Below are 24,061 nucleotides of genomic sequence, written 5' to 3' on the forward strand. Positions count from 1 at the left end.
ATGGGGGGGAGTGTGGTGGAGTGTGTTGGAGACTGAGGGCTGGTTTGGTGATATGATTGGGGAATTGGGCCGTTTGTGAACTGGATGATGGGGGGGGAAACATGGTGATTTGATGGATTTGTATGTTCAATTACTGATGGTGTGAGCGCAAATGAATTGGAGGAGCGTGGATGTATCGATAACTGATGGAGGGAGGGAAAAATTGGAGGGGAGAAGGGGGGAATAAAAACACCTGAAGGGACTGGTGAGGGGATGGGCCAGTGGGATGGAGCAGGTATATGAGTGGAGGGGCCAATATGAATAAAGGGGAAAAGAACTATGTTGACGATGGGATAGTGTGATGTTGGGGGGGGAGGGAGAGGGGGAACGAGGGAACCTGTGTGAAGGGCATGTCAACAAGAGATGTAGGTATACTGGGTGAATGGCAAGTGACAGCTGGGGCAATTGATCAGAGGGACGTGTTATGTGGTGGTGGCAGGGGTCATGGGTGGAGTGAAGTACATAAAGAGGTGGCTGATATGGGGGTGGGCTGGTGAGGAAAGGGACATGACTCAGGACCAGTATTTGGGAGAGGACTGGTCAGAAACAGTTGCTCTCCAGTGATTCGTTTAGACCAGGGTTAGGCAACCTCCGGCTCTCCAGCTGTTGTGAAACTACAACTCCCAGTATGCATACTTGCTCTGCTCTTCTAAGAACTCTCATAGAAATGAATGGAGCATGCTGGGAATTGTAGTTTCACAACAGCTGAAGAGCCGCAGGTTGCTGATCCCTGGTTTAGACCATAGGGTTCTATGGTTTGCATTTTAAAAATCCAAAACATTTCTTTCCGTCTCAATTTCTGAAATCGGTTCGAGTGGGTAGCCGGAATTTGTTCGATCGGAGTTATGGAAAGGTTTGTAGGAACTTTGTTATGGACCTGGAGGAAATGCCTGGACACACCATGTTTGGTGAAACCATTTGTCATGTTCCAGCGGTGTTTATTGATCCTTTCCCTCAATGTTTGAGTGGTGCGGCCTATATATTGTAGTCCGCATGTGCATTCTAATAGATAAATTACATAGCATGAAGAGCAATTTAAAAAGGATTTTATCTCAAATTGCTCTCCTGTTGAATTGCTTGAGAATTTTGAGGTCCGAGAGGAAATATTCAGGCAGCATTTACAACGACAGTGTCCACATTTATAGCTTCCGTGTAGTTGGGGAAAGAAAGTGATAGGGTTTGGTCTATTCTTTTTGCAGTCCCGTAGTCGACTTGGAGCGATAATGTTTTTAAGTGTTTGGGCCCTTCTGAATGTTAATTGGGGGTTTTGTTGGATGTGTTTTTTTAGAAATGTTGTGGATGTTACAACATCCACAACTGTTTTAGGCCCACATCCCTGCATCTTAGAAAACTCCACCCGTATGAATTTCCTTCTATAGTGATCCAAACCATATATATATCTCCCATCTATTGCAGCAATTATACAATTATTCATTTATTCATTTATCCATGTACTCTTCCACTCTCCTACCACTTGAGTCAGCATGGGGCCAGTAAACCCCCACTTATGAAATAGTCCCAATCATGCCACTCACTATGTATGGTTTTAATGTACATTGATCTTTTACCATCATTTTTTACAGATAGGTGTATATACACTTTTTATATATATGTCCCATATTTTATTATTGTTTCTTAAGGGTATGTATATGTTCATGCCAATGTAGGTACATTTGCGTTTAGGTCGATACATGTGCACATGTGTGCATGCTTATTATTATTATTACTATCTACATGTGTATTTACAAGCCCCATACTAAACGCACAAGACTGGCATCAAGAGAGAGCAGCAGCTCACGGCCATACAAGTGCACATATATGTGAAGGCATGTGTATGTATGTATATGGCGACACTGCCTTCACTATTGGAGCCAATATCAATAATATGGTTACTAATAGGGGCAGATATCACCACATCTGTGGTACTGTTTGTGGTATGATGACTACCTATATTTGTATGTGGTATATACAATATAGAAGGACTCCTGTACTCCACTTTGAGTTTCAGTATAAAGCTTTTATTTTGTGCGGTTCCAGTCAAAGAACGTTTTCGGCTGAATAGCCTTCTTCAGTGTAACCGGATTGTGGCCGCATAAGGTGCAAAGCTGAATAGGGGTGAATTCCCTCAGTGGGTCGCAGGAAATGCTGCTTCTTGTTGGGCTCTATGTCCCTGTTTGGCACGTGGTCCGGGAGGCTGAGGCCTGTATTCCGGATTGTCATCATGGCAATCCGGAATACAGGCCTCAGCCTCCCGGACCACGTGCCAAACAGGGACATAGAGCCCATCAAGAAGCAGCATTTCCTGCGACCCACTGAGGGAATTCACCCCTATTCAGCTTTGCACCTTATGCGGCCACAATCCGGTTTGGGAACCATCTCCTAACACCCACGCTATCCAATTGGAGAACTATCCAACCCTATAACGTCTGTATGTGGTATATATCACCTTATCTATGGCGTTCCAGACCATATATTTTTTATCACTAACAGTGGTTCCATTTCTATATGTGAATATACATGCGGCCACGTATACGTACGTACACCACAGGCGTGCATGTGTGTTTTCACATATTTCCACCATGTATCTATATGCATTTTATACAGCATTATTTCTCTACCCGTCCTCATTTGTGATATTTTTCCTAATGGGTGGACCATTTTAATCTCTCCCAAGCACGCATTTTAGAGTGTTTTTTGCTCTCGTATATGTGCACTGACTATTCACGTGCACATTTACTCCTAATCCATTTTAATGTAATGACTTTTTGTATACATTCTTCTGTACCAAAAATTCCCCCTTTAAATTTGTGATCTCTTAGACTTGAAAAAGGAGTGTACCAACTCCGAAACGCGTTGTCACTTATCAATAAAAGACCCTCCTACCTCTCTACCGAGGTCGTGTTATTGCGCCAGAAGGTATCAATTGGTGCACTAGACTAGTGCACCAATAATCTTTTTTCCTATTCCTTCTGTGTGTCAGGGCCAGAAATTGGAGAAATATAACTAAAAATTAATATATTTTTTCCTTCATTTAAAAAAAATATTCTATAGAGGGTGTCTGCAGTGACTAGAGACATCTGTCCAAAACCTTATGTGTATCAGGGCCAGAGATTGGAGAAATATAACCAAAAATTACTATATTTTGTTCCATTATTTTCAATACTTTTTTCTATAGAGTGTGTAGACATCTGTCCAACACCTTCTGTGTGTAAGGGCCAGAAATTGGAGAAATATAACTGAAAATTACAATATTTTTTCCACCATTTACAATACTTTTTATATAGAGGGTGTCTGCAGTGATTAGAAACATCTGTCCAATACCTTTTGTATGTCAGGGCCAGAAATTGGAGAAAAATACGTGAAAATGAATATATATTTTTTATCATTTACAATACTTTTTATATAGAGGGTGCCTGCAGTGACGAGAGACATCTGTCCAATACCTTTGTGTGTCAGGGACAGAGATTGGAGAAATATAACTAAAAAATTTATTTTTTCCCATTATTTTTAATACTTTTTATATAGAGGGTGTCTGCAGTGACTTCTGTCATCTGTCCAATACTTTCTGTGTGTCAGAGCCAGAGATTGGACTTTTTCTATAGAGGGTTTTAGCAGTAACTTGTGACATTTGTCCAATACCTTATGTGTATCAGGGCCAGAGATTGGAGAATTATAACTGAAATTGTATATATTTTTTCCATCCTTTTCAATACTTTTTCTATTAAGTTTGTCAGCAGTGACTTGTGACATCTGTGCAATACCTTATGTGTATCAGGGCCAGAGATTGGAGAAATATAAATGAAAATTACTATTTTTTTCCATTTTTTTCAACTATTTTTCTATAGAAGGTGTCTGCAGTGACTAGAGACATCTGTCCAATACATTATGTGTATCAGGGTCAGAGACTGGGGAAATATAACAGAAAATCAATATATTATTTCCATTATATTCAATTCTATTCATATAGAGGGTGTGGGCAGTGATTTGTGATATGTGTCCAAAACCTGCTGTGTGTCAAGGCCAGAAATTGGAGAAAAAAAATTGGAGAAAATGAATATATTTTTTTGATCATTTACAATCTTTTTTATATAGAGGGTGTCTGCAGTGACTAGAGACATCTGTCCAATACCTTCTGTGTGTCAGGGCCAGAGATTGGAGAAATATAACTGAAAATTACTATATTTTTTCCATAATTTTCAATACTTTTTCTATAGCGAATGTCAGCAGCGACTTGTGACATTTCTCCAATAACTTATGTGTGTCAGGGACAGAGATTGGAGAAGTATAACTGAAAATTACTATAATTTTTCCATCATTTTTAATACTTTTTCTATAGAGGGTTTTAGCAGTGTCTTGTAACATCTGTCCAATACCTTATGTGTATTACTATTATTTTTCCATTTTTTTCAACTATTTTTCTATAGAGGGTGTCTGCAGTGACTAGAGACATCTGACCAATACCTTCAATGTGTCAGGGCCAGAGATTGGATTAATATAACTGAAAATTAATATATTTTTTACATAATTTTCAATAACTTTTCTATAGAGGGTGTCAACAGTGATTTGTGACATGTGTCCAAAACCTTTTGTGTGTCAGGGCTAGAAATTGGAGAATAATGAGTAAAAATGTATATATTTTTTCTATAATTTACAATACTTTTTATATAGAGGGTGTCTGCAGTGACTAGAAACATCTGCCCAATAACTTCTGTGTGTCAGGGCCTTAGATTGGAGAAATACAACTGAAAATTACTATATTTTTCCATAATTTTCAATCATTTTTGTATAGAGGGTGTCTGCAGTGACTAGAGACATCTGTCTAATACCTTCTGTGTGTCAGGGCCAGAAATTGGAGAAATCTTAGTAAAAATTAATATATTTTTTCAATCATTTACAATAATTTTTATATAGATGGTGTCTGCAGTGACTAGAAACATCTGTCCAATACTTTCTGTGTGTCAGGGCCAGAGATTGTAGAAATATAACTGAAAATATATATATTTTTTCCATCATTTTCAATACTTTTTATATAGAGGATGTCTGGAGTGACTAAAGACATCTGTCCAATACCTTCTATGTGTGAGGGCCAGAGATTGGATCAATATAATTGAAAATTACTATATTTTTTCCATCATTTTCAATACTTTTTATATAGAGGGTGTCTGGAGTGACTAGAGACATCTGTCCAATACCTTCTATGTGTCAGGGCCAGAGAATGAAGAAATATAACTGAAAATGTATATATTTTTTCCATAATTTATAATACTTTTTCTATATAGGGTGTCAGCAGTGACTCGTGACATCTGTCTAATACCTTCTGTGTGTCAGGGCCAGAAATTGGAGAAATCTAAGTGAAAATGTATATATTTTTTTCAATCATTTACAATACTTTTTAAAAAGAGGGTGTCTGCAGTGACTAGAGACATCTGTCTAATACCTTATGTGTGCCAGGGCCAGAGATTGGAGAAATGTAACTGAAAATCAATTTTTCCCCCCATTATTTTCAATCCTTTTTATATAGCGGGTGTCTGCAGTGACTATAGACATCTGTCCAATACCTTCTATGTGTCAGGGCCAGAGATTGGAGAAATATAACTGAAAATGAATATATTTTTTCCATCATTTTCTATACTTTTTCTATAGAGGGTTTCAGCAGTAACTTGTGACAATTGTCCAATACCTTATGTGTATCAGAGCCAGAGATTGGAGAAATATAACTGAAAATCTTTTTTTTCACCCCATTATTTTCAATACTTTTTAAATAGAGGTTGTCTGCAGTGACTTCTGTCATCTGTCCAATACCTTCTGTGTGTCAGGGCCAGAGATTGGAGAAATATTCCTGAAAATTACTATATTTTTCTTATCATTTTCAATAATTTTTCTATAGAGGGTGTCTGCGGTGACATGTGACATCGGTTCAATACCTTTTGTGTGTCAGGGCCAGAAATTGGAGAAATATAACTGAAAATGACTATTTTTTTTCATAATTTTTCATAATTTTTCTATATAGGGTGTCAGCAGTGACTAGAAACATCTGTCTAATACCTTCTGTGTGTCAGGGCCAGAAATTGGAGAAATCTAAGTGAAAATGTATATATTTTTTTCAATCATTTACAATACTTTTTAAAAAGAGGGTGTCTGCAGTGACTAGAGACATCTGTCTAATACCTTATGTGTGCCAGGGCCAGAGATTGGAGAAATGTAACTGAAAATCAATTTTTCCCCCCATTATTTTCAATCCTTTTTATATAGCGGGTGTCTGCAGTGACTATAGACATCTGTCCAATACCTTCTATGTGTCAGGGCCAGAGATTGGAGAAATATAACTGAAAATGTTTATATTTTTTCCATCATTTTCAATACTTTTTCTATAGATGGTGTCAGCAATGACTTGCGACATCTGTCTAATACCTTCTGTGTATCACGGCCAGAGATTGGAGAAATATAACTGAAAATTAATATATTTTTTCCATCATTTTCAATACATTTTCTATAGAGGGTTTCAGCAGTAACTTGTGACATTTGTCCAATACCTTATGTTTATCAGGGCCAGATATTGGAGAAATATAACTGAAAATGTATATATTTTTTTCATATTTTTAATATTTTTTCTATAGAGGGTGCTTTCAGTGACTAGAGACGTCTGTCCAATACTTTCTGTGTGTTAGGGCCAGAGATTGGAGAAATATTTCTGAAAAGTAACATATTTTTTCCATTATTTTCAATACTTTTTACAGGGTGCCTGCATTGACTTTTGTCATCTGTCCAATACCTTCTGTGTGTCAGGGTCAGAGATTGGAAAAATATAACTGAAAATTACTATATTTTTTCCATCATTTTCAATAGTTTTTCTAGAGAGGGTGTCTGCAGTGACTAGAGACATCTGTCCAATATATTCTGTGTATTAGGGTCAAAGATTGGAGAAATATAACTGACAATTAATATATTTTTTCCATTATTTTTAATTTTTTGTTATATAGAGGGTGTCAACCTTTTGTGTGACAGGGCCAGATATTGGAGAAATATAACTGAAAATTATTTTCCCCCCATTATTTTCAATAATTTTTATATAGAGGGTGTCTGCAATGACTTCTGTCATCTGTCCAATACCTTCTGTGTGTCAGGGCCAGAGATTGGAAAAATATAACTGTAAATTACTATATTTTTTCCATCATTTTCAATAGTTTTACTATATAGGATGTCAGCAGTGACTTCTGTCATCTGTCCAATACTACTGTGTGTCAGGGCCAGAGATAGGACAAATAAAATTGAAATCTATTTTCCTTTTTCCATACTTTTACGTACTTTTTCCATATACTGTGCTTGCTGTCACATCTTGTGTGTCAAGCGTGCATGTAACATTTAATATGCGCAAGGCGAGCTGTAAGGGACGGGGAAGTGGCCGTGATGCTGATGGTTCACGCAGAGTTCGTGGCCCTGGGCACTTAGAAACTGTGCCTGCTGCCAGAGCACAAGAAAAACAATCATCCACGATACCTAGCTTCATGTCCCAGTTTGCAGGGCGTTCCGGGACAAAACTCCTGAAGTCAGACCAGTGCGACCAGGTGGTCATTTGGACTGCAGAAGATAATGCTTCCAGTCAGTTAAGCACAACCCTGTCTTCCACCAAGTCCAGTCTCAGTAGCCAAGAGTCTGGTCAACAGAATACTCTCCCTGATCCTCCTTCCTCCCACTATGGCGAGCCTGGCCAAACAAGTGATCCCACACTCGGAAATTCAGAGGAGCTCTTTGCATCGCCATTACTTGATTTTGCCCCCTCGCCAAGCAAGCTTGAAGAGGGACATGAGATCTTTTGCCCTGATTTCCAACCTCTTGAGCATCCACGGTCACAAGAACATGACGGTGGGGAACATCAATTAGTGTTTAATGAGGTGGATGATGACGAGACACAGTTGCCAATAAGTCAACCGCAATTACTGTCTCAAGAGTTTGATGAAGATGATGAGACACAGTTGTCAATCACTGAGGTTGTGGTTAGGTCAACAAATCAAGTCGATGATCAGAGTGAGGAAGTGAAAGAGGAGGTGGTGGACAATGAGGTCACTGACCCAACCTGGGAAAGTGGAAAGCCAAGCGAGGACAGCAGTACAGAAGGGGAAGGATTTGCAGCACCGCAATAGGCTGGAAGAGGCAGTGGGGTGGCAAAAGGGAGACGGCGGGCCACACCAAACAGGCCCACAACTGTTCGACAGAGCACCCCCTTGCATAAATCTACCTTGTCAAGGAGTAAGTGTCGCTTTTTTGAGGGAAAGTGCGTAGGACAAAAGAATAGTAGTTTGCAACCTGTGCCACACCAAAATGAGCTGGGGCATGAACACTAGCAACCTCGCCACCACCAGCATGATGTGCCACATGGCATCCAAGCACTGTAATAAGTGGGACGAATGCCTGGGTCCATAATCTGTGTCTGCGAGTCACACCACTGCCTCCTCTTACCCTATGGTACGTGCTGGCCAATCGCCTGTCGAAGGTGCAGGTGAGGATGCCTCCTGCCCTGCACCTGGACCTTCGCAAGCACCATCAGCGACCACATCCACTTCCCTGTCCCAGCGCAGCGTCCAAATGTCATTACCCCAGGCATTTGAACGCAAGCGCAAATAACCAGCCACCCACCCACAGATGTGCACCTTTCAAAATTACTGGCCCTGGAAATGTTGCCATCTAGGCTTGTGGACACTGAGGCCTTCCGCAGCCTGATGTTAGCGGCCATCCCGTGGTACTTTGTCCCCAGATACCACCATTTTTTTAGGTGTGCCATGCCCGCCTTACACCAACATGTGTCCCGAAACATCACACGTGCCCTGACCAACGCAGTTACTGGGAAGGTCCATTTAACCACAGACACATGGACAAGTGCATTTGGCCAGGGATGCTACATTTCCCTGACGGCACACTAAGTGAACATTGTGGAGGCCGGGACGAGTTGTACCCTGGGATGGCACAGGTAGGTACTACCGACGCCGAGGATTGTGGGCCATAATTCCATCAGGGCTTCCGCCAGCACCTACGTTAAAGGCTCCAACCCCCCACTTCTCCTCCTTCGCCTCCTCCTCCACTTCCACCTCTGAATTATCCGCATGCAGCACCAGTCAGCCATCAGTCGGTAGCCGGAAGCAGTGTAGCACTGCAGTGGGGAAGCGTCAACAGGCCGTGCTGAAGCTGATATGCTTAGGGGACAAACAGCACACCACCGCAGACCTGTTGCAGGGTATAAGAGACCAGATTGAGCCGGTCTCAACCAGGCATGGTTGTGTGTGATAATGGCCGTAACTTGGTGGCAAGCTCACAGACATCCCATGCCTTGACCACGTCTTAAACTTAGTGGTTCAGTGGTTTCTCAAAACCTACCCCAATTTTCCTAAGCTACTAATGAAGGTGCGCCGCGTGTGTACACATTTCTGCAAATGAGTCATCGACAGCTTCAGCCGGTCTGTCAACACTGCAGCAGCGCTTGAAATTGCCAGCTCACTGGCTGTTGTGCAACGTGAGCACGTGCTGGAACTCCACGTTCCAGATGTTGGCCAGGCTTTGTGAGCAGCAGAGGGCAGTAGTGGAATACCAGATGCAACATGGTCATCGCCTTTTCAGTCAGCTTCTACTAATCAGAAGCGAGGAGTGGGCATGGATGTCTGACCTCTGTGAGGTTTTAAGAAACTTTGAGGAATCAACACAGATGGTGATCGGCGATAACGCTATTATCAGTGTAACCATCCCACTTCTGTGTCTACTCAAACGCTCGCTGCTCACAATTAAGAACAACGCTTTGCATGTGGAAGAGGTGAATATGGAGGAAGAGGACATTACACAGGGTGATAGCCAGACCACCCTCCGTCTGCCTTCTCAGCGCGAATTGGGCGATAAAGAGGAGGAGGAGGAGCAAGAGACGGTTGCCTCCGCTACAGAGGGTAGTAAACATGGAAGTTTAATTTCATCTGTTCAGCGTGGGTGGGCAGAAGAGGAGGAAGAGGATGAGGAGATTGATGATGACAGTCAAGTCTTGCCTGTTGGTACCCTGGCACACATGGCTGACTTCATGTTAGGCTGCCTTTCCCGCGACCCGTGCGTTATACACATTTTAGACAACATGGATTACTGGATGTTCACCCTTCTGGACCCCGACTACAAAGAGAACTTCTCATCTCTCATTCCTCAGATGGAGAGGACAAGAAAAATAGTGCAATACCAGAAGGTCCTTGTTGAAAAATGTATCCAAAAATTTCCATCTGACAAGGCTGGCGGCAGAGTCTGTACTTCCTTTGGCAACCGAGGAGGGGAGACAAGGGGAACACACAGCAGTTCTAACAAAGGCAGGGCAACACTCTCCAAGGTCTGGGACAGTTTCATGACACCCAGCCAGCACCCTCACCCTGATGTGCGGCCTAGTGTCACAAGGAGGGAAAAGTTTTGGAAGATGGTAAAGGAGTACGTACCAGCCTGTGTCAGCGTCCTCAGTGATCCTTCTGTGCCTTACAACTAGTGGGTGTCCAAGCTGGACAAGTGGCACGAACTGGCGCTCTACACCTTGGAGGTGCTGGCCTGCCCTGATGCCAGTGTTTTGTCTAAGCAGGTATTTAGTGCTGCTGGTGGCATTATAACAGATAAGCGTATCCTCCTGTCAACTGAAAATGCTGACAGGTTGACTTTTATAAAAATGAACAAGGCCTGGATTGCCCCAGACTCTTCAACTCCACCAGAGGAAAGCGGATGAACAAAGGCAGTTTAAATGTGTTGTTTAACCCCTTAAGGACTCAGCCCTATTTCACCTTAAGGACTTGGCCATTTTTTGCAAATCTGACCAGTGTCACTTTAAGTGCTGATAACTTTAAAACACTTTGACTTATCCAGGCCATTCTGAGATTGTTTTTTCGTCACATATTGTACTTCATGACACTGGGAAAATGAAGTTAAAAAAGTTGCAAATTTCAAAGTTTCAGTTTCTCTACTTCTGTAATACATAGTAATACCCCCAAAAATTGTGATGACTTAACATTCCCCATATGTCTACTTCATGTTTGAATTATTTTGGGAATGATATTTTATTTTTTGGGGATGTTACAAGGCTTAGAAGTTTAGAAGCAAATCTTGAAATTTTTCAGAAATTTACAAAAAAACTATTTTTAGGGACCACTACAGGTCTGAAGTCACTTTGCAAGGCTTACATAATAGAAACCTCCCAAAAATTACCCTATTCTATAAACTACACCCCTCAAGGTATTCAAAACTGATTTTACAAACTTTGTTAACCCTTTAGGTGTTGCACAAGAGTTATTGGCAAATGGGGATGAAATTTGAGGATTTCATTTTTTTTGCCAAATTTTCCATTTTAACCCATTTTTTCCACTAACAAAGCAAGGGTTAACAGCCAAACAAGACTGTATCTTGATTTCCCTGACTCTGCCGTTTACAGAAACACCCCATATGTGGGGCGTAGAGTGAAAGGTGCGCCGTATGGTTTTTGGAAGCCAGATTTTGCTGGACTGTTTTTTTGACACCATGTCCCATTTGAAGCCCCCTGATGCACCCCTAGAGTAGAAACCTCCCAAAAATTACCCTATTCTATAAACTACACCCCTCAAGGTATTCAAAACTGATTTTACAAATTTTGTTAACCCTTTAGGTGTTGCACAAGATTTAATGGAAAATAGAGATACAATTTCAAAATTTCATTTTTTTGGCAGATTTTCCATTTTAATATTTTTTTTCCAGTTACAAAGCAAGGGTTAACAGCCAAACAAAACTCAATATTTATGGTCCTGATTCTGTAGTGTACAGAAACACCCCATATGTGGTCGTAAACTGCTGTACGGGCACACGACAGGGCGCAGAAGGAAAGGAATGCCATACGGTTTTTGGAAGGCAGATTTTGCTGGACTGTTTTTTTTGTCACCATGTCCCGCAAAATCCCGCAGAAACTCCAAAAAAGTGACCCCATTTTAAAAAGTACAGAATAGGGTGGAAGCTTTGTTGGTACTAGTTTAGGGTACATATGATTTTTGGTTGCTCTTTATTAAACTTTTTGTGCGGCAAGGTAACAAGAAATAGCTTTTTTGGCACTTTTTTTGTTATTTACAACATTCATCTGACAGGTTAGATCATGTGGTAATTTTATAGAGCAGGTTGTCACGCACGCGGCGATACCTAATATGTATACATTTTTATTTATTTATGTAAGTTTCATACAATAACTTCATTTTTAAAACCAAAAAAATGTTTTAGTGTCTCCATAGTCTAAGAGCCATAGTTTTTTCAGTTTTTGGGCGATTATCTTGAGTAGGGTCTCATTTTTTGCGGGATGAGATGACGGTTTGATTGGCAATATTTTGGCGTACATGCGACTTTTTTGATCACTTTTATTACCTTTTTTGGGAAGTAAGGTGGGCAAAATTTAAATTTTCTCATAGTTTTTATTTTTTTATTTTTATGGCATTCAACGGGCAGGGAAAGTAACATGACCGTTTTATAGATCAGGTCGTTACGGATGCGGCGATACCTAATATGTGTAGTGTATTTTATTTTTTTAATTTTTATTCAGTGATAAATGTATTTTTTTTTATCTTAACTTTTTTCACTTTTTTTTTTACATTTTTTTGACCCAGACCCACTTGGTTCTTGAAGATCCAGTGGGTCTGATGTCTGTATAATACAGTACAGTACAATATATATTGTACTGTACTGTATTTTACTTACACTTTGTCTGAACAGATCTATGCTTTTAGCATAGATCTGTTCAGCACCATGGACAGCAGGACGCCTGAGAAGGCGTCCTGTTGACATGGGAACCTTCCCCGTCTGCCACAACTTCGCAGACGGGGAAGGGTAAGCACAGGGCTGAGGGGGGCTGTCGGGGGGCTCTCTCCATCGGGGGGCTGCAAAGGCACAGCAGCCCCCGATGGAGAGGGAAGGCGCTCCCTGACCGATGACAGTTAACCTTTTCCATACCGCGGTCCGTACGGACCGCGGTATGGAAAGGGTTAAACGGCTGACATCTGCACAGATGTCAGCCGTTTATACCAGGGTGTCAGCAATGTGCTGACACCCTGGTATACCCACTAGAAGCCAACAAATTTTCAAGGGGAGGCGGGCGGCCCGCCTCCCACAACGCCCCCACCGCCTGCGAAAAATCTTTATTTTAGGCACTCAAAAGTTTCTGAAACAGTCTGCGGGGATCAGAAACAGCAAAAAGCGCAGCAAACCGCAGGTCTGAATTGACCTACGGTTTGCTGCGATCGCCGACACGGGGGGGGGGGGGGGGGGCATTGTGACACGATGCCGGATGAATGATTTCAGCCGGCATCCTGTTCAGATTAACCCCTGGGGCGCCGGAATCCCGATTTAAAGTTAGGACGTACCGGTATCGGCATCGGGAAATAGGGCATACCGGTACGCCCTGCGTCCTTAAGGGGTTAATGTACTGAATACACTGTATTACCATGCACCCCTTCCACCACAAAAAAGGATATATGGTTAAGTATTCCTTTTCTCATCCTCCTCCTCCTCTTCCATCATATCATGCTTATTCATTGCATATAATACCCTTGCATATATGCACTTGCATATCATTTTTTACAGGATCAGCTCAATTACAGGCCCTCACATATAATGTTTTACAGGGTCATCTCAACTGCAGGCCCTCGCATATAATGTTTTACAGGGTCATCCCAACTGCAGGCCCTCGCATATAATGTTTTACAGGGTCAGCTCAACTGCAGGCCCTCGCATATAATGTTTTACAGGGTCAACTATACTGCAGGCCCTCGCATATAATGTTTTACAGGGTCAGCTCAACTGCAGGCCCTTGCATATGTTTTACAGGGTCAGCTCACCTGCAAGCCATCGCATATAATGTTTTACAGGGTCAGATCAACTGCAGACCCTTGCATATAATGTTTTACAGGGTCAGGTCACCTTCAGGCCCTCACCTAAAATATTTTACAGGGTTAGCTCAACTGCAGGCCCTTGCATATAATGTTTTATAGGGTCAGCTCGCCAGCAGGTCCGCACCTACAATCTTTTACAGGGTCAGCTCACCTTCTGATGATGACAGCGAAGTCTTGCTTGTTGGTACTCTAGCATATGGCTGACTTCATTTTAGGCTGCCTTTCCCATGACCCACGCGTTATATGCATTTTAGACAAAACAGATTACTGTTTTTTTACCCTTCTCGATCCCCGCTACAAAGAAAACTTCTCATCTGTCATTCCTCTGGTGGAGAGGACAAGCAAAACAATGCTATACCAGAATGTCCTTGTTCAAAAATTGCTCCAAAGTTTATAGGGTATACATCCTGTGAGACTGTGACAGGTCTCACGAACGGTAGAGGCAAGGAAGGGGTGGATAGTTCGGTCCACACCCCTATTCCACCACAGGCGAGACCAGCTAGAAGTAATCAGGCTGGCAAAAAGCACCTCCCAGGGTGTCAGAAAGGGGGGAGTGTGTAACCTGTGGACAGAGGCCTGGAGGCTCTGTCAGTGTGGTCCAAGCCAGGAGGGCTGAGAGACCACGATTCCCCAAGAGACACTGGACTGGAGACAGTGGGCGTACTGTGCTCTGTACAGCCAGGAGGCTGTGGGACATTGGCTCAGAAAGCCGCATGTGTTCACAGGGTGTGAACAGGGACTTAGGTGAGTCAGGGATCTGTTTGTTTAGTTAGAGCCCAGCTGGGCGAGTGTTTATTATTTTGTATTATTGTTTATGTTTGTGCGGATGTGCCGCAATAAAGCACCGTGTTTGGATTTTAAACTTGGTGTCCTGAAGATATCTGTGAGAATGACCCCCGAAAGAGAGCTGATCCCCTACAACTGGTGTCGAATGCGGGCAAGTTGTCCATGAGAGAAAGGCAACGTTTGGTTGCTAGGTGTAATGACGAGACAGCAGGTGCTGCTGAAAGCTGTTTTGCCATGTGTGGAGCTAAAGGGCTGGAAGCCTGTTTGTTCAGTGGAGCAGGTGCTGCTCATAAGAGTGTGGACTATTTTGCTGTGGTGCAACTAAAACTTCAGTGAATTAAAGGGCCAGTAGCCCAGCAAAAGTGGACTTGTGGCTGAAAGTTTTTCCTGCTACCATGGGTCTCGAGGAAGAGTACGTCCGGCAGCGCTGGCGCATACAGCATGCAGAAGAAATGGCCATAGCAATTGGCTACACTAAAAATGAATTGGCGAATTTGGATGCAGAGCGAGAAGCTTTGGAGGCACAGTTGCAGTTGGCCTTGAGAAATGGGTTCTCAACACTGTATGGACCCTGTACAAAGTTCCAAGAGGTTGGTGGTGTGCCGGGACTATTGGGGGAAAAGATGTGTGCCGTTGCCAAGGGCAACCGTCTGGAAGAAAAGGAGGTGGAGAGCGGTGCGGCTCTCAGGAGATCCTATGTTTCCTGCACGTGTGCGCAAAGTTCTATAGAGTGCGGCTGGAATGACCGTCTTAACTGCAGGCCAAGTTGTTTCCGGTAGCAACTGTTCTAGTAAGGAGTCTGCAGGTGATCATGATACCAGGAATCAAGGGCAGGTCTCCAGAAGCTGGATTTTGGAGGATGATCTCTGTAGAGATATCTGTGGGATATCCTCATCTCCCGAGACTGCTGAACCTGTGTCAACGAAGGGTAAGACTGTTCCTGTTATTAACCATGTGGCAGATCCAGTGACCGTGAGCCGGCCGCAGTGGAAGCCGGCTGGGTCAGTGACAAAAATATCACTGAGGCGAAAAACCGTTTTGGAAGTGTATGACATTGGGAAAACGCAGTGTCTGAACAGGGAGGGTAAGCCTGTTGCGGATACTCCCTCACAGGAACCTGCAGAGAGAAGGTTTCTGGATCGCCCAAAGAGCCTGGGATCAAAGCTAGATTTGGGGTGGTGAAAGTCAGAAATCCCATGCTAGCCCAGGTAAGAGGTAGCATGATGGCCGCCCCAGAGACTGATAGAGTGTTACATGTTCGGGATAATTATGTGAATAATACGGACTATCAGGTGGTTCTCACTGAGGGAGAGTCTCCGGTGAGAACTGGGACTTGTGAACCTGATGTTACAAATACGCTCATACATGAGGGAATGGTGGGCCGTAATTTCCCCTTATGCTTGGAGGTTTTAAGTAATGGAGACACTTCTGCAGAGTGACAAAACTCCTGCAGAACCTGTACCTGATCCTTTAAATGGTAATGTGAAGGAGCTGCACATTCAGAACAAGGGTGCAGATTAGGTGCAAAGTGATGGTACCATGTTTGCCAAAATGCATAATGGAAATGTGATGTCATGTGAAATATGTGATAATAATGACATGCCTTTTCCTTTGCAGGCTGTGATTGGGGAAAAAGCTCCCCCTGTTGGTAAACATGTGTCTGATATAAAACTGTTAATAAATATTGAAGAAACACCGCTAGGAGACCCCATTGTAGACAATGTGGCGGGGCTAGAGTGTATACCACACGTACCAGAAGTGGATATGCAGTCTCCACAATGTTTGTTGGTTAATAAGGAAGTGTCCCAGGTGGGGATTAGCTCATCAGTGCCCCTAGAATCCAGAGTTAATAATGACACGAGCGGTGTAGGTGACGTATGTGCTGTGACCGATAGCAACTCAGAGAATAAGTCTACTATGTCAAGGTCCTGCAAAACAAAGGTAGTTACTAGTAGCGACCAGACAGTTATAACTGACGAGATGAGAATAAAGTTGGGTGACGTCAGCCTAGTGTCTGAGGCCCATGTCCAGGCAGTTGTAGATGACCTGACACGACAGTACAGCTGCAAACAGGAGGAAGATATCTCTCTCTCTCCTCACGCTCCCTAGAAACATTAGAGTAGAGAAGGGAAAAGGAGGAGAGCCAGAAAGAGAATGGTGATACTCCTACATCTGCTGCAGCAGAGCCGAGCGAGGAGCAGCTGGAACCAGAGGCCAAAAAGCGGGGCACTTCTCACAAGCTTGTGCAAAACGCTGAAAAGAAACTGTTGAAAAACATGGAGTTGATGGTTCAGCGCCTGGACAAAAAGGGTGTGACATACGAAAAGTTGGAGAAAACCAAGACCAAACTCTAGCAAGAATTGGATAATCTAATGGTGGACCTGGACCACCAGAAGCAAATTATGTCTAACCTAAGAAGAAGTTTGACTGGCTCCTGGCTGAAGAGAAATGCATCTCGGCTCGATATGCTTGGGAAAAGGAGACCAAGGCGCTCTCCTTGGCTAGAGCCCTTGAAGAAGCGCTTGAGGAGCATGCTGAATTTGAGAGGCTGAACAAGCAACTCAGAGCTGAGATAGATGATCTTGTGAGCTCAAAGGTAAACCTATGAGTTGGAGAAGTCTAAGTTAGAGCCTATTAAGAATGGGTCTGGAGATGGTGGCACTGCAGTGCTGGCTGTGGTAGAGAAGATGGAAGATGCTTCTGCTAAACCAGTTGATGTGGCTGATGTGGATTCCAAAGACCCATGGTAGAGTGTAGCCCAGGCCGGGAAGACGTCCCTTCTGCCTACAAGGCCTTCCAAATAGCCAGCAGCTTGCTGGGGAAGAAGCACGAGGAGGTGAACGATCAGTTTTTGGATACAGCTATTACGATGGGCTGTCTCTCTTGACTCCTCCCCAAAAGGAGACCAGTGTCCTGGGTGAGCCTCTGGAGAAAACGCCAGAAGATGAGGAGTATGCTGAAGACCCCGGTGCCTCCTGCCTCGATGAGAAAGAGGGGGAGGGGTTAAGAGGGCAAGCGGGCAAGCGTATGGTAGCCATGTTTGAGAAGGCTCTCAAAGAGACTGGAGACTCAGAGAAGACAAAGGCTGAAGAAATTAAGGCCGATGTGTTGGTTGACATGAAGTCCCCAGGTGCTGCAGAGACCAAAGTTAAGAAAAAGGGAGCAGCAGCCGAAGTGGAAAAAGCCACTAAAAAAGCAGAGGTCTCTGAAACTGCCACCATAGCTGGGGTAACTACTGCTGGAAAAAAGGAAGAAGTGACCCAGATGCACGTAAAATAAGCAAGCAGGGGCAGGTATGCTCTGCTGAAGGAGCCCTGCAAAGCAAAGGAGAAAGTGTCGGGACAGGACCATGACTGGGAAAAGCTCAGTCAAGAGCTGCAGCAGTCCAAGAAAGGACATGAGGCGCATGTGCGGGAGCCAGAGGATCAAAAAATATAGAGAGAGATCAAAGAGTGCGAGAGCGCATCATTATCACCCGCGAAAGAGTAGAAAAAGAGTACCTGGCCATGAGATGGGCACATGAGGCCTTAAGGCAGTTTAGATTGGGCAAGATGTTAGTTTTGGTGATAAACCAAGCTCTGCTGGCGTGGGTCTGGCAGAACAAAGGGAAGGTACGTGTCACCGAGGTTCCTGGCCTCGGTGAAATAAGACCTAGTAATCTTCTGTGTCAGCGGCAGCTAGTGCTCATTGACACTGTGTTACTTAGTGTGGCTGCAAAGCCAATATGGGCCAGTCCTTATTGGGAGAAGCCAAAGAGCAGGGTGGGTGGCTGTTCCCCACATCCAGGCCAGGTGGATGCCCTCTCAACAGCCTCCCGTGGTTATACAGATGTTCACCCTCACAGGCTTGAACAAAGGGAGGGGGGGGGGTATGTGAGACAGTGACAGGTCTCACGCAGGGTTGAGGCAAGGAAGGGGTGGGTTTGGTCCACACCCCTATTCCACCACGGGCGAGACCAACTGGAAGTAATCAGGCTGGCATAAAGCACCTCCCAGGGTGTCAGAAAGGGAGGAGTGTGTTACCTGTGGACAGAGGCCTGGAGGCTCTGTCAGTGTGGTCCAAGCCAGGAGGGCTGAGAGACCACGATTTCCCAAGAGACACTGGACTGGAGACAGTGGCAGCCTGTGCTCTGTACAGCCAGGAGGCTGTGGGACATTGGCTCAGAAAGCCACATGTGTTCACAGGGTGTGTACAGGGACTTCGGTGAGTCAGGGATCTGTTTGTTTAGTTAGAGCCCAGCCGGGCGAGTGTTTATTATTTTTTATTATTGTTTGGTTATGCCAATGTGCCGCAATAAAGCACCGTGTTTGGGTCTTAAACTTGGTGTCCTGAAGATATCTATGAGAATGACCCCCGAAAGAGAGCTGATCCCCCTAGAATCCAAATGGATCGTCGCCATCACGGGGAAATGCAATCGCCTAGACGTTATCTAGAGTCAACAAAGCGGCAACAGGCCCTCGCCTACAAGTCCAGTCTCAGTAGCCAAGAGTCTGGTCAACAGAATCCTCATGATGACGGCACACCGGGTGAATGTTGTGGAGGCCGGGAGCAAGTTGGCTGCTGGCACCATACTTGCCCTCCAATAGATCCTCATTAACGGAAAGTGTACTCATTCCAATAACAGGGCCGCTTAGGAGTGCTGTATTGTTATTTATTGTCACTACCTCCCCGAGTCGGGAGTGGGTAATTGTCGCGTGCCTGCTGCTATCCTTGGATGCTTGTGCTTTAATAACTTGACCAACCCTCTCTGGGTGGTTCACAATTAGGAAACAACAACAGCCAATCAGATTTCAGCCATTGACCTCCCCTGGATGTGGTAGCCGTTTCTCAGGCTCCCTCTCCGGCATCAAACCCTGATTGCCTGTTACCCGTGATCACCATGGTAGGCGCAGAAAAGAACATCGAAAGTTGATAGGGCAGACATCCGAATGGATCGTTGCCGTCACGGGGATGTGCAATCGCCCAGAGGTTATCTAGAGCAGTGTTTCTCAACTCCAGTCCTCAGGGCCCACCTACCGGTCATGTTTTTAGGGTTTCCTTAGTATTGAGCAAGTGGTATAATTAGTGTCAATGCCTTAGGACTTACCACAGGTGTTCATTCTGTGGGATATTCTCAAATCCTGACTAGTAGGTGGGCCCTGAGGACTGGAGTTGGGGAACTCTGATCTAGAGTCACCAATGCAGCAGCAGGCCCTCGCCCCTAATGTTTTAGATGGTCAGATCAGCAGGCACTTGCTCCAAATGTTTTTGAGGGTCACCAGCAGGCCATCAATCATAATTTTTCAAGGGTGTGTATGATGCCCTGCTTTATGTGTAACAAAGGGTGTTTTGGAGTGTCGGTTCCTTGTAATTTTTAGCAGCCCTTTCACTTAGTGCATAGTCTTTTAGTGTGGGAGTCCCACTACATGAACTATTGTACCACAATGGGAATGAGGCCCTCCATTATGTGATATACAGGTTGTATCGGAGTACCTCTTCCTTGTAATTTTTGGCAGCACTTGCACTTTATTTACAAGTAAATATACAGGAAATAAAGTTTTTTTTAACAATTTTTCCTCAATTTTTTTTTCTTTTTCCAGTTTTGTGTGTATTATTTTAAGTCTGTATAAGTGGCGTACTACTCAGACAACATGGTTCCCAGCAGCGACCTGGGAGTCCACGATGCATCGAGACATCGTCCCCATGCTGTTCCCAAACCATTTTGGTGGTGTTTCCATTAATTTCTGACCTTTTCCTATGAACCAGGCCCCCTCCCCTCTACAGAGCAGGGGGTGCCTGGTTTAATGCTCGGGTTCTCCCATTGACTTCCATTATACTCGGGTGTTTGGTAGAGCACCTGAGCATCCTGATGTGTTTGGCCAGAGCACACAAGCACTTTGGTGCTTGATTATCACTAATCATCAGAAGCAACTGAAACCCCCAGAGCCAAGGTTTGCGGCGCCCGTCCTCCTGGACAGAAACACATCCTGATCCAGTGCCGCACAATGGAGCATTACAGCTCCTGCTCCCGCACTTTAGCAGGAGCAAAACGGGTCCCCGGTTGTCTGTGACAGCAGGGGAGTCGAGGAGAAGGTAAAAGCAGTGTATCAACGCTTCTGCCTTCATCTCAGATAGGTGAGTGGCGGGCTATGCAGGATGGATCCGGCTTGGGGGCAGAGGAGTGTAGAGCTGCAGGGTCAGGAGGCTGATTTCTACTGTAACTGGGGATCCTTTGGATGCCCCAGTTACAGTGGAAATAGTGCAAACAATCTCCTATGGTCTCCCAAAGGTCTTTCAGTGACCTCTTGGGGACAAATTATGTGGAAAAAATATATTAAAAAAATAAGTTTACTTAAAAAATAAATAAATTATGAAACACAAATGAAAGAAAAAAAAGAAATATATGATGTGGGAAAAAATAGAAAAAATAAATAAATAATAAAATCCAAATAAAGGAAAAACTACAAAATATAAGAGTGTTCACTGTCCTCCAGCAGGCTTTTTATGATCCCTTGGGGGACATATTAGGTGTCAAAAACATATTTAAAAAATAAGTAATAAACCAATTATTAAAAAAAAGTAATACAATAAGATATTAATAAAATACAAATAAAGTGAAAATAAAAAGGAAAAAAAATAACAATATGTCAGTGTCTCCCAAATGTCTTTTTAGTATCTCTGGGGGCATATATTTTGTACCAGAAAGAAATGAAAAATTAAGAAAAAAAAAATACATAAAAGGAAAAACACCAACCAAAACTGTCACCATTATCGTCCCATTCACGTGAAACTATACATATTATACAACAAAACGACTGACACAAAATAGCGAACTAATTCTAATTAAAAAAAATTATGTCAGTTTGCATATTTAAAGAATAAGGAGCTATAGTTTGAAAAACAATACTTTAAAAAAATGTTTTGTACAGTTTTCCCCCAAATAAAACTAAAAAATAAATTATAAGGTCCTATGTGTCAAATAAAAAATAGTTTAAAAAATTATTTTGGTAGTCATATAAAATAAAAAAGTTCCAAACGTTTGAACCACCAAACCACCAAAAAAAAGTCTGTTCAGGCCTGGTTGTTAAAGTGCTAACCAATAAGCTCTTTCCCCACTAGTAAGGCAAAGCGCTTACTGGTTATTACATGGCGCCTGTAACTGGGGGGCAGGAGTCGGTAATAACCAATGAGCGCCGGCCACTGCAGCAAAGGAAAGGATGGAAGGAAATGTCGCCGCTTTTGAGGGGTTTTCCTGTAAAAAAGATTTTTTAACAAGTTCCTGCAGCATCATCCGTGAAACAGAAGATTCATGCTTACCTGCTCCATGCCGCCCTTGTCCTTTGCGCTGTCCCCTCTGCCTCCATCTTTCGGTCCCCATGCTATTTACACCTGTCAGTGCATGGCCATAGTCACATACATGGCTGTAGTCAATGACTGGCTTCAGTGGTGACATGCTGCTTGTGGCCACATTACCACCGAAGTCAGTTATTGGCTTGAATGGTGCATGTGACCATGGCCACGCACTGCCAGGTGAAAACAGCGCAGAGACCGGAAGATGGAGGCAGCAGGGACAGTGCATAGGACCGAATCAGCGGTGAGCAGGCAAGTTTAAATCTTCGGTTTCAGGGGCCATGCTGCAGGAATGTGTTAAAGTCATTTTTACTGGGAAATCCCTTTAAGCCCCTAATACACTGTGAGATATTTAAATCAATTACTGGTGTTCATAGGAATGCTCATTCCTGATATCTGGCCGGTATAATCGTGCAGCACATCTCTTTGTGTAATCAGGGATGTGCTACCAATAATCAATATAACTAAATAAAGGAGGAATGACTGATAGCGATCATTCCTCCCCAGTCACTTTACATTGGCCTGCGTAATACGGCAAATAAGGGTGGATCAATTTTTTTTTTATTATTTTTATTTGCGACCCCTTGAAATAGAGCGATGTGATAATGCGTCCCTCAGGCCAAAAAAGGTTGTGCACCCCTGCTTTAGAGGGGAGAGTCCTGACCACATTTTCACCCCAGTAGAAGAGGAGATAATCCCAACTAAGACTAAGCCCCCTCTTGCCCTGGGCCCCATAACAGTCTGCCGCTATGGTAGTTAGTTAAGCCCCTGCCTCTACCACTCTGCATACCAGTGAGGACAATTGCGATGTACACTAATGATACACAGTGGCTATTATCACTGGTGAGAGGATGGCAGAAGTGGAGTTTTAGAAAGTGAATAAACAACATTTGGCTTAAGCTACTTTCACACTAGCGGCAGGACGGATCCGACAGGCTGTTCACCCTGTCGGATCCGTCCTGCCGCTATTTCGCCATGCCGCGGACCGCTGCTCCGCCCCCATTGACTATAATGGGGACGGGGGAGGATCTCTGTCGCAGCACGGCAGTTTGCGGTGAGAGGCCGCCGGACTAAAAAGTCGGACATGCAGTACTTTTATTCCGGCAGCTCCGCCCTGTCCCCATTATAGTCAATGGGGACGGAGCTGCGGTCCGGCTGCACGGCGAAATAGCGGCAGGACGGATCCAACAGGATGAACAGCCTCTCGGATCCGTCCTGCCGCAGTGTGAAAGTAGCCTTATGTCAGGTACAGCATGCTAAAAACATGATTTATGATGTAACATTAGTTTTCTGTGTGATAACCCCTTTTGTTCTATACTATGTCATCCTGTTAATCAAATTACATCACTTCTGGTCACGGTGACCATAAACTCTAATCTCATAACTTTTGTAGTCACAGAAAGTAATTGAAATCGATACAATGGAGAGAAGAGGGCAGCAGGATATGGTTCAAAACTGGTTCGAAATGATCCTTGCTAAATAAATTGCAGCCCAATATAAATATTTTGCAAAAACTAGCACAATGCAATAATATTCAAAATGTCTATGCAAATAGACAACTGCATACTTTTTGTAAGTAATATGTTTTCCTACCTCCTGTTTTCCTTTCATTCGACACACATGTATATCCTGATGGTTTGATTTCCAGATGGATTTCTGTTTATAGATCGAAGACCAACAATATAATTAGAGTCATGAAGAAAAATTTGAGTACCTGTCACCTTTCATGTCACCTTACTTGCATTTCTCTTGCAATAACAAATAATTTCATATACTCTATGTTGTGCCTTTTCTTTATTATTCCTACTAGAAGTTTAAGGATAAAGGTACATCTGGGTGTTAACAGTTGAGGGGGGCAGGGGTGTCCCTACACACTCTGACATTGGCAACACCGATCAGGCAGCATCAGAATGTGCAAGGATACAGCCCAAATGCAAACATACCTTTATTCTTAAAACTGCATGAATAATATAGGGATGGCACAACATACAATTATAAGAAAGGATGTT

General features: G+C 43.5%; 1 protein-coding gene across 1 annotated transcript in view; it reads right to left on the reverse strand.

Moving 5' to 3' along the window:
- Positions 1 to 24,061, reverse strand: part of SEMA6B (semaphorin 6B) — a 236,077-nt gene that overhangs the window by 104,666 nt on the left and 107,350 nt on the right. Inside the window, exon 3 of the mRNA XM_044282418.1 lies at positions 23,646 to 23,708. Within this exon, the coding sequence (XP_044138353.1) occupies positions 23,646 to 23,708 (63 nt within the window). The remainder of the gene's footprint in view (positions 1 to 23,645; positions 23,709 to 24,061) is intronic.

Source organism: Bufo gargarizans, chromosome 1 (genome assembly GCF_014858855.1).
Source record: "Bufo gargarizans isolate SCDJY-AF-19 chromosome 1, ASM1485885v1, whole genome shotgun sequence".
In the NCBI taxonomy this organism is placed as follows: domain Eukaryota; kingdom Metazoa; phylum Chordata; class Amphibia; order Anura; family Bufonidae; genus Bufo; species Bufo gargarizans.